Here is a 12,211-nt window from a genome sequence, read left to right as displayed (position 1 = left end):
TANAANGCTACAGTAACCAAAACAGCATGGTACTGGTACAAAAACAGATATATAGACCAAAGGAACAGAAAGAGCCCTCAGAAATAATACCATACATCTACAACCATCTGATCTTTGACAAACATGACAAAAACAAGCAATGGGGAAAGGATTCCCTATTTAATAAATGGTGCTGGGAAAACTGGCTAGCCACATGTAGAAAGCTGAAACTGGATCCCTTCCTTACACCTTATACAAAAATTAATTTAAGATGGATTAAAGACTTAAATGTTAGACCTAAAACAATAAGAAACCCTAGAAGAAAACCTAGGCAATACCATTCAGAACACAGGCATGGGCAAGGACTTCATGACTAAAACACCCAATTAAACTAAAGAGCTTCTGCACAGTAAAAGAAACTACCATCGGAGTGAACAGGCAACCTACAGAATGGGAGAAAATTTTTACAATCTACCCATCTGACAAAGGGCTAATATCCAGAATCTACAAAGAACTCAAATAAATTTACAAGAAAAAAATCAAACAGCCCCATCAAAAAGTGGGCAAAGGATATGAACAGACACTTCTCAAAAGAAGACATTAATCAGCCAACAGACACATGAAAAAATGCTCATCATCACTGACCATCAGAGAAATGTACATCAAAACCACAATGAGATACCATCTCACACCAGTTAGAATGGCGATCATAAAAAAGTCAGGAAACAACAGATGCTGGAGGACATGTTGAGAAATAGGAACACTTTTACACTGTTGGCAGGACTGTAAACTAGTTCAACCATTGTGGAAGACAGTGTGGCGATTTCTCAAGGATGTAGAACTAGAAATACCATCTGACCCAGCAATCCATTACCGGGTATATACCCAAAGGATTATAAATCATACTGCTATATAAGACACATGCACACATATGTTTATTGCGGCACTATTCACAATAGCAAAGACTTGGAACCAACCCAAATGTTCATCAATGACAGACTGGATTAAGAAAATGTGGCACATATACACCATGGAATACTATGCAGCCATAGAAAAGGATGAGTTAATGTCTTTTGTAGGGACATGGACGAAGCTGGAAACCATCATTCTCAGCAAACTATCGCAAGGACAGAAAACCAAACACCACACGTTCTCACTCATAGGTGCGAAGTGAACAGTGAGAACACTTGGACACAGGAAGGGGAACATCACACACCGGGGCCTGTTGTGGGGTCGGGGAAGGGGGAGGGACAGCATTAGGAGATATACCTAATGTAAATGACGAGTTAATGGGTGCGGCACACCAACATGGCACATGTACACATATGTAACAAATCTGCACATTGTGCACAAATACCCTAGAACTTAAAGTATAATTTAAAATATTAATTAATTAATTAATTTTTTTTTTAAAGTATCAAGAGGCCAGGGGTGGTGATTCATGCCTGTAATCCTAGCACTTTGGGAAGCAGGAGGATCACTTGAGCCCAGTGGTTTGAGAACAGCCTGGGCAACATAGGCTGACCCCATCTCTACAGAAAATTTTTAAAAATTAGCCAGGTATAGTGGTGAATGTCTGTGGTTCCCAACTACTCAGGAGGCTGAGGCAGGAGGATCACTTGGCCCTGGGAGGTCAAGGCTGCAGTGAGCCCTGACAGTGCCACTGCACTCCAGCCTGGGCAACAGAATGAGACTCTGTCTCAAATAAATAAATAAATAAATAAAATTAAATAAAAATTAAGTATCAAGGGCTGCTGTAGGACCAGAAATAAGAATACTTAAAGTTTTAAAAGGAACTGAGAGACAACTATCATTCCCTAACTACATTGGGAGGAAGAAGGGAAGACCAATAGAGGTATGAACATTAAATTCTTGTCCACCATAGCAAGAAAATACTATCTAACATTATTACCCAACATTGACAAATCAAGATGTGGACAGTCTCTGAACATGGCCACATAAATTCCTTCCCTCCCTGTATGTGCAACATGTTCCTCATATCAAGAGGTGGTCTTATTTCCCACCCCTTAAATCTGAACTGCCGTTAGCAACTCACTTGATAAATAGAATATACTGGAATTACCTATGTAGTGAGTCTTCTGAAGCCACGTCCTAAGAAGCCTTGCAGCTTCCTCCGGGGTCTCTTGGAACAATCACTCTTGAAATGCTCTTCAGAACACAGTTAGGAGGCTGTGAGAAGCCCAAGCTACATGGAAGGCCCACATATAGATACTCTTCCACTGAACTCCTACCAATGAGCCTTTAGATAATTCCAGCCTTGGCTGCCATTTAACAGCATCCACATTAGACATCAAGCAAGACTGCCCAATTGGCTTGCTTTCTCCTTTCATTTTTTAAAAATATAATTAAGAACTCATGAGTCAATGGATTTCAATCAACCACAGTCATTATTCTAATTGATAATCAAAATGTCACATTTTAAGCCAAAAGAAGAGCCTTCATATTGGATCTTGTGCCCTTTTGACACAGTCCCATTAGTCTGTGATAGGCTCCTTGCTTTCTGACCCAAGATTGCCATTTCAATATGTAAAATGAAAATTTAAATTTTCACTTTGATCACATTTTTATAATATACATGTTATATATTTATATGAGAAATGCTGTTTTTGATATATGCATATACACGTATGCATATAGGAAAAAAGTACATTCCTCAATGTAACTGTTAAGTAAGTAAATAATATAATAGTTATATAGGTTGTGAGACTGGGGCATCATTTTTTCTTTTTGCTGGTCAATGTTTCCTAATCCTCAAATAAAAACGAATTACCTAAAATAACTTTTTTAAATAGACTCTGCTAAAACATTATTTATCTCGGTTTTTTATTTACAATATTGTTTTTAGGGAATATTGCCTCCAATATTGCTTTTGGAAACCACTGATTTCCAAATGCATTCTTTTATGGTTCTCTTTCTACCTTCTGAGTTTTCCTTTGCCTGATCATCCTTCTTCTGGTCCCTGACCCTGACTGCACTGCCCTTTACACAAACCTTCATTTCTAATGGCATATCGGCCACTTTCTCCTGGGATAGCCATGCATCTCCAAAAACCTCTTAACATCTAGAAGTATCTCTCCAAACTGCTTCTCCCATTTCCTTCCATGGTGTCATCTTCCTCTAGTGCTCCGGATCATTTTGGTCTCTTCTTTCCCTTCCTTCTCTGAAATCCAAATTAGATACTGTGCTCTATTCACTGCAGAGTGACTCAGATTTGTTTCTTCCTCATTAACACAATCACCGCTATAACCATCAAAATTAGCTTCTTTGTAATCTGTCCCCTATATTATTTCAATCACCTCCTAAAAGATACCCTCTCCCCCAATCAGATTTTTTTCTGCATATCACTATCAGCTTTATCTTTCTAACATGCCAATTATATCAAGTTATTTTCTGGCTAAAGATCCTGCAACTATTCCATGACAAGCAAAAATGCAAGGCTAGTGAGTTAGAATTTTCACTCCATCTATCAGCTGGCCCTATCTTACTCATCCAAATGTACAACCATCACCCATGTCTACGCAAATCCCATACCCTGGCAGCCTAAGTCCTCAAGATCACCCATGAAGATCTGACATCTCCTCAGAGACTTTCCTCAAAATGTTTTCTGACCTAGGAAGCCTTCCCTACTTTTTTCCCAACCTAAATATGCATATTTTTGAACGCTGAGTTTAAATCCCATCTATCTCAAAAGCTCTCTTAGAAAATTCAAAAAGGCATAAATATATATATGAACATTTATGCAAAACTTATATAAACTGCAAGAATATACATCAAGTACTACCAGTAGTTATCTCTGGAGAATCAGACCTAGAAAACATTCTACTTACTAAACCCTATATTTCTATAAACTCAATTTTTTTTAATAAACATCTATATTCAGAAAAAATATTAAGAGAAATTAACACAATGATCTTTCCATTCCTTAAATTACTACAGTATTACTGATTGATCCCTGGATGACATTTTCATTCTTAAATAGTATCTTATATTTAAATCTTACATCCCTAATTGAAACCACTGGTTCTATCCTATCATTATCCCCTCTCCCCCACCCTCCTTAGCTGAAAACCTCTGTAATACCTGGTTGATCCTGCCAGTAGGAAAAAAAGAAAAATAAAAAAAATCCTAAAAAAAAAAAAACCTCCGTGAGTCACACTGAGGTGTAGAACTATGCTTCAGTAATCTTGCATCTATATTTTCCGATCCTGTACACCATCAATATATCAATGACTCTGGGCCCATTTTAATCCAATACACCCATGACAGATAGCATCATAGGTGACACATAAGTCCATCAGCATAGGTGACCATTAGATAAGATTCAGGTTATGCGTAATTCCTCATTACTTTATCCTTTTCTCTCCTAGTCAAGAAAACCTACTAAAATACAAATGAGATAGATGCTATTAAAGGGATAGGATTAAATCTTTCTATAATATTTTTAAATAATTACAAATTCTGATACTTTCTTGTTGGTAAATTAGGGCAAAACTCACAACTGATTTATGGTTCGTGTGGTGTCTCCACTCTGTCATCTACCTTTAAGGAGATTTGCATAGAGTAAAATCCACATTTGCCATGGCCTCTGCATGACTGTGAGGGGAAACAAAACAGGATTTGTCTGATCCCTTCCGCAGCTTAAAAGAAAATTCTCCTTTTAGCAAGTGATTATGGAAGTCTGGATTTTCTTACTATGGGAAATTTTTCTACCAGCTAAGAGTGGCTAAGACCAGAGGTTTAAAAGGTAGGGGGGAAAGAGAACTAAATTATGCACCTACTACTGCTAATATGGCACTAAATACTGACTGTTCTACCACCAAAGGCCTGGACAGAAATGGGCACCCTTGCCCTACTATACTACACTACACTGCACTGCACTACACTACAACTATATGTTGGTAGGAAATAAGTTCTGGGCACCCCAAATTGGAATCCTGTGTAAAAATGTGACTGTGTTACTATAGTGGCAATGATGGGGCATTTTTTAATAGGCAACAGACTGACCCAGAGTCTCAAGCACAATTGAAATGGGCTTGAGACTCTGGGTCAGTCTATTACCTACTAATGGAAACCGTTTCAGGGTACAATCAACCTAGAATTGAGGTTTGGAAACAAAATCTATTACTATGTTTAATAACTATTTGCTTAATTGTAATCATTCAAGGTTTTTGATGATTTGCTTATAAGACAGAGATGAAGGTTTGAGCTAACACACAGGATTGGACTGCCAAATCAGACTCATGTGAAACAGTGTTCCTACCTAGCATTAAGCTCTACTAAATGTTACAAAGATAGAGACCATCAAACAATTCAAATGAAGCAGAGAGAGGTCTGGGACATCAAGGGCCACTGGCAACCCAGGTCTTTCTTTCCTTGCTGTGTGCCTACATGACCTTCTCCAAGGAGCTGTGCCTTCTAGATCCTGGGTTCTTTACTATAGGTAATCCTTACCCAGGGACACCCTGCTAAGGGCATTTCAGAGTTAATGTTTCTTCTTCCTAAGAAACATCAGTACTCTATTTATCCTAAGTCCTGTTGACAAGGAGATTAGACTGGGCCACATGCCTTCTTTTTCTCCTCTCCTGTCCCCCAAGGAAGTGAATGGACTGGCAGGCCAGATGCTTTCACCCCTTCCTCCTAGGGTTACTTAAGAACTTGGTGACATAACTTAACTTATTGTTCATTCCCCCACTGTCTAGTTCTCTTGCGTTAGAACTAAATCAAATCATTTCAACAAAACAGTTGCATCACAAAATCTCAGAATTAGAATAGAACCTTAAAGATTATTTAGTGCAAGCTCCTACCTAAAGCTTCTGCTGATTGTACCTACTTTTGTATCTATCTGATTAAAGCTATCTTACGGTAGAATAGCCACTTTAAAAGGTCTTTCCATTGTGATAAACTTCCAATCACTGAGGATGTCTTTCTTCCATAAAAGAGAAGTCTCCCCTACCTCTCTTTACCACCCCATTGGTCCTAGTCCCAACATCAGAATCAATCCAGAATAAGTCTACTCCCCTTTCCACTAAGTAGTCCTTTCCCATTTCCAGGGACATTTCAAGGCCATCATGTCCTTCTAGTTCTTCGTTTTTCTAGGCTGACATCTCTAGGTCCTTCAATTGTTTGTTATAATACAATAGCTACCTAATCTAGTATCTCCTCTCTACAGTTAACTAGCAGCTCTGTTCCAGATAAATGCAAGTTTAGGGACTTCAGATGATGATGGTCTTGGATGTGGTCTGACCGGGCAAACTATGTGTGAATTGGATACCATGCCTCCCCTAATAGAATCTAAATTTGAAAAAGCTTTCTGTTTTAGCAGATGTGATATAGTGTTGGCATAACTGAGATACAGTCATCTACCACCTCCAGGTCATTCTGTATCCTTATGCATTGTTGAACCTAAATGCAAAACTTAACATTTATCACTATTAAGTTCCACCCATTTGTTTCAGTTTATAGTTCCAGGATGAAGCCTTTCTAAAAATGTAATACATTGTCCAATATGTTATCAGTTCTCCTTCCTAACTGTGTTTCAGTTATCTGATAAGCTTGCTTTAACTTTTTTATTATGGTAAAATATATATGACATAAAATTTACCCTTTTGACAATTTTTAAGTGTACCATTCAGTGGCATTAAGTACATTCATTTTGTTTTACAACCATCACCACCATCCATCTCCAGAACTTCCCATATTCCCAAATGGAAACTCTGTACCATTAAACAATAATTCCCCATTATCCCTTCTGCCCAGCCAGGATCACGCCACTGCACTCCAGCCTGGTGACAGAGTGAGACTCCATCTCAAAAAAAAAAAGAAAAGAAAAGAAATAATAATAATACAATGGGCTTGGAAATGGATGCATATGGAATGATTTTCACGTTTAAATGTTTTCCAAATATATTCTAACTCATTATCTAAAGTCATGGTTTAATTGGAGATAGAAGGTGATTCACAAGGAACACACAAAAAAACGAAGGCTATCAAAGTAATCAGAAAGGGTGTACAAAGGATGGTAGTTTGTCCTTAAAAATTGGGGATTAAAGCCTAAATGTGTTCATTTCTCTTAGAATAAGAGATCAGTTTGTCATGTTTTCCTTGATAATTAGTATCCTGCTCCGGGGTGAAAGATGAGTATCAGGAAAAAATGTTGTAGGATTTGTACCTCTCTATATAGACAGAAGAGGATTCATTAAGCTCTAAATTACTCTGCCAGAGAATTTTAAAACTTCAGTAAATATAGCAGGAAGATACAAAAATAGCAGTCAAGACATTACATAACCTGTAATACCTTAAATTCCAAAGAATCTTACTTTTCAACTATTTCTTCAATAGGGATACATTTTAAACCTACAAGGAACTTGCTTCTATTTATCACTTTAAGTTTGACTTTGTTCTAATAACAAAATCATTTAAGAAAAAAAGCTTACTGCAAATAGCTTAAATGGTTACATAAGTATTAAGTCAAAGTGCTTTCCAAATACAAGTTCTCATTATTACATAAGTGATAAGAATTTCATGACCATTTACCCCCCCCAAATTATAATTATTATTATTTTTGTTAGCTTTACTTAGAATAACAAAATGCACAAAATGACCTGGGAATTCACTGCATAGAAAAAAACCTTCTTATAGTCAGTGAGTAACTACTGTAAGATTGGTAATAACATAGGATCCTCGTAGCATCTGTTAAGATTCATCATTTCATCAAACTTTCCCTATTTTGTGTCCCTATGAATAGATTCACTTTAAAAGATAAATTTTATACTATAACAATAGAAGACAGACATACAAAAAAGCAACCATCTTTAGGGAAAAAAAATTGCAGTTGCAATATATATCTTGAGTTCATTGGTATATTTATGTTGAAAACCAAATGATTCTAGAGAAACCTAACAAACATGCAAGGAATATAAAATTGCTAGTTTACAAATGTATACGTAGAAATTTTAGATATATAATTTAATATGCTTTACTGCCTGAGATCTGTTGGAAGAATCCTCTATTAACCTTGGTCTTTGAATTCTGATAAAGTCTGAGCAAGATTTCTCCACTGCTCCAAACTACTTAAATGTAATTATGGATGTATATGTAATTGCACATGGAATTAAACAGAAAAGAAATATTTTCGCTGGCTCATACCCTTTGCTGTTAAATCATAAATGCATCTAGAAATACAGACAAATATCTATAGCTACACAGTCCTGAAGGTTTTAAATGGAAATTCAAAGAATTAGGGTCATCTGCGTGTCTCAAAATCTATGAATACAAACAGACACACCAACACAGACACACAAAAAGTTATTATTTTAGTTAATACACGAGACAGCATATCACAAAAGCAATCCCTGAATGCATCTGGAGATGGTCTTTAAAAACTAAGAATTGTATGTTTAATTTATGTTCACCCTTACATCACTATTCCCAATCTTGTCTACTAGTTAGGCTACAGAAAATCCTGCAACTCACCAGAACAAGGTAGTATGCATACAGGGACGCACAATGATGTATTATAAAAAATTTGTCACCAATCACTTTCCAATACAAAATCATAATGGACAAATCTGTAAGAAAGACAAGTGAGTAAGGTATTAGATAAGAAGACAGTTGCACTGTTTTTTTAAGTGTATTGAACTCTTTCTCCTGCCAACTCATCACTGTCCACTCTGAGCCCACAGCACTTTGTTCATCCCTCAGTTAGTCTGATTATCTACTTTACCATAAAATCTCTGCTCCTATATGCCTGTCTCACCCACTCTCCTGTGGCTCCTCTAAGATAAGGGCCAGGTTATGAGCATCTTTATACCCTCAGAATCTAGCACAAGGCCTGGCATATAGGTTGGTGCAGAAGTAACTGTGATTTTGCCATTATTTTAATCACAAAACTGCAATTACTTTTGTACCAACCTAATCATATGTAATATAATACTTGTTGAAAGCATAAATGAATAACTTGTTTCCAGAGTTAAAATAAACAAAAAATATTATTGAATAGAAATAACTTTAAATAAGCTTAAGTGACTGATTCTTGTCACTACAATAATTCGAACAGAGATAAGATGGTCATAGGGAAGGTTCAAAATGACCAACTCATTTATAAAACAAATTGTACAAAAAATATTTTAAAAATAAAAAAGAGGCCGGGCGCAGTGGCTCACGCCTGTAATCCCAGTACGTTGGGAGGCCGAGGCAGGTGGATCACAAGGTCAGGAGATCAAGACCATCCTGGCTGACATAGTGAAACCCCGTCTCTACCAAAAATACAAAAAATTAGCTGGGTGTGGTGGCGGGCGCCTGTAGTCCCAGCGAATCCGGAGGCTGAGGCGGGAGAATAGTGTGAACCCGGGAGGTGGAGCTTGCAGTGAGCTGAGATTGCGCCCCTGCACTCCAGCCTGGGTGACAGAGCGAGACTCCGTCTCAAAAAATAAATAAATTAATTAAATAAAATAAAATAATGCAATTAAATACTAATTCAAAATAGTGACACCACCAAAAAAAAATAACTATTAAAAGAAAACAAAGAAAAAAAACTTACTTCTGCAAATTTTACAAAAACAACACAAAACCATGACTATTGGAACACATTTCAAGAACTCCTGCAAGTGAGGGACCCTAAAAGTTAAACTTCGTTAGTTTCACAGTCATTACACTTAAGAGTCTCATTAGGACAAAGAGGGACCATATCCTTGCTGATAAAAAATGTCCAGTCCAGTCCAGGTCTCAGTTGTCTGACGCATCACTCTGTAACTCTGATCTTAAGTGAGAACCCGAAAGCCATTTCATGAAAAGACATTTCATTTTCTACCATTATGGCAGGTACATTTTTCCTCTGTATGCGTCCTAAAGGCTGTCTCAAATAAACCAAAAGTATAGACTATGTATTCTTTGCATAATTCTGTGAGTAGTCTACAAAGAATTAGACAATAACATCTCACATACCAGAAATGAGGTAGCCTGAGGCAATAGCAATATTCACGTTTGCAAGTGATGGACCACCCCTGAGAAAAAAAAGGTTCCTTTTTAAAGTATATAGGTTATAGGTAACTGCTACTTCTTTTCTCTATAGAAACTGAAACATAATGAAATTGCTTTCTATAGATTCTCCAATGGTAAGTTGTCATCTTCGAATAAAATTGCAAAACACACAATGACAGTTTAGCCGAACTGTGACGCATCATGTGGTACTGGTGTTAGCAGAAAGATGCTATTCCCAGGATAATCTGAACCCACAGGGAATTTAGTAGCCTTCCTGTTCAAGATGAATTGTTTTCATCAAGAGATCTTCTAGAGCCCATACCTTTCATGAATTTTACTCTACCTTCCCTGAAGTTTACAAAATTTCCTTGAGGGTAAATCGACTCTTAGAATTCAAACTAGTCTGAAATCTTCTAAAGCACCTAAAGCCAAACTATATTGAGGTCCCCAGTGTTCGGAACAGACCTCCTGGGGATGACTGAGTACCCAGTGCATTTTCCAAACTTAAGTTTTTAGAACTACTCCCAGAATCCCACAATCCAGGGGCACAGCATAGCATCTGTTTTGTTTTAAATTGGAGAGTCATCCTTCATACTACCAGTGGCATTTATAATGGATTTAGAGTATACCTAAGGGCCAACTCCAAGACACTCCAATGTATTAAGTTACCTACATGAATACCATAATTTCTTACATATATTAGCTAAAAGTTTTGCTAAAATAATTTTACCAAAACATAATGAAATGTATAAATGTGTTTACATGATTTGTTTGCAAAAAGCCTTAAGTGGAATCCCAGATGCTAATTTTAAAATTCCTTATTCTGAATCAGAGACTCAATATCAAAAAATCATCTAGTCAGGAGGCTGGATATGGTGGCTCACGTCTGTAATTTTAGCACTTTGGGAGGCCAAGGTGGGCAGATCACTTGAGGCCAAGAGTTTGAGAACCGTCTGGCATAACATGGTGAAACCCCATTTCTACTAAGAATAGAAAAATTAGCCGGGCATGGTAGCACACACATGTAGTCCCACCTACTCAAGAGGCTGAGGCAGGAGAATCACCTGTACCTGGGAGGCAGAGGTTGCAGTGAGCTGAGATTGTGCCACTGCACCTCAGCCTGGGTAACAGGGTGAGACTCTATCTCAACAACAACAACAATCATCTAGTCCACTTCTGATTTTGAGGCAATATAGTATCACCATCATTCTACTGGGGACTGGAAGGATTTGCCTATCATTCCATGATAAGGAAATAATCATAACAGGGCAGTTTAATTCTACTGTTTCAACCCCTATACATACCAAGGTCCTACAATTTATACTTTTGCTTCAAGAAACAAATACAAATTATCAGTCCTTTATCTGGTTTATAATGTGAACTACTAGTGAAATTAACACAAACTAAAATAGCTGAACTACAAATATTTAACAGAAAGATTTAGCACAAGTTGTGCCTTCTTTACAAATTTTGATCTATAAATACAACCAGGAAAATTAGACCTGGAATAAATCATGACATAAAATACAAAAATATGAAAAATTATGTTAAAGTTTGATAAGGCAAAATTTGAACAATGAATCAAATCTTTGTTATGAAATTTACTTCCCAAAAGAACTGGTTTTATTTTGCTGATGGTCATGTTAGTAAAATTAAAATTAAAATTTTTAAAAAGCTAGAAATTTTGTAGGTAGACTATATAAAAACCTAGTCATGGAATTAAATTCACTAAATTAATTCTCTTTGAAAAACAGCATCCCCTTGAAAATGTATCAATACTGATATTATTCTTATGAGAATAATTTTGTATTTCTGAATAGAAAAACGTCCTTGCAGTCAAATGGTGGTAGTCAAAAGACCAGGCTAAATCGCCCTACCTCCCCCGGAGCCCACAACCACTACATCTCAATGCATCACTTCTTCAAACATGCCTGCTCTCTCAAACTGAGCTAAACTAAGCCTTCTCATATAACACCAGGAAACAGTTTGCAAAATTTCTGCCATTGGAATGACATTTAAATTTTTCTAAAAGAACCATCTTACACGTTATCCTATTACTGCTGAACATAGTTATTACTAGCGCATTAGCGCTTCAAATCCTGTGATACTAAATTCCTATCACATGGCCATGTGTAACTTTCATTTCATCTCTTTGATATCAAACAATGAGTCAAACATAAATTGGAGACAAAAAAGTCTTAAGTAGATATTATCCAAGTTGACCACCCTATCT

General features: G+C 36.8%; 1 protein-coding gene across 22 annotated transcripts in view; it reads right to left on the bottom strand.

Moving 5' to 3' along the window:
• The window catches only part of TLCD4 (TLC domain containing 4), a 113,410-nt gene that overhangs the window by 28,942 nt on the left and 72,257 nt on the right, over nt 1-12,211 (bottom strand). For all 22 annotated transcript variants that reach the window (XM_017879799.1, XM_017879804.1, XM_017879800.1 and 19 more), the window contains 2 exons: nt 9,943-10,001; nt 8,473-8,567 (listed from right to left, as the gene is read on the bottom strand). In XM_017879799.1, the coding sequence (XP_017735288.1) occupies nt 8,473-8,567; nt 9,943-10,001 (154 nt within the window). The remainder of the gene's footprint in view (nt 1-8,472; nt 8,568-9,942; nt 10,002-12,211) is intronic.

This window comes from Rhinopithecus bieti, unplaced genomic scaffold (assembly GCF_001698545.2).
Source record: "Rhinopithecus bieti isolate Rb0 unplaced genomic scaffold, ASM169854v2 scaffold_11919, whole genome shotgun sequence".
NCBI lineage: Eukaryota > Metazoa > Chordata > Mammalia > Primates > Cercopithecidae > Rhinopithecus > Rhinopithecus bieti.
The sequence above is the reverse complement of the archived record's forward strand: the minus strand, read 5'-3'. Positions and strand labels throughout refer to the sequence as shown.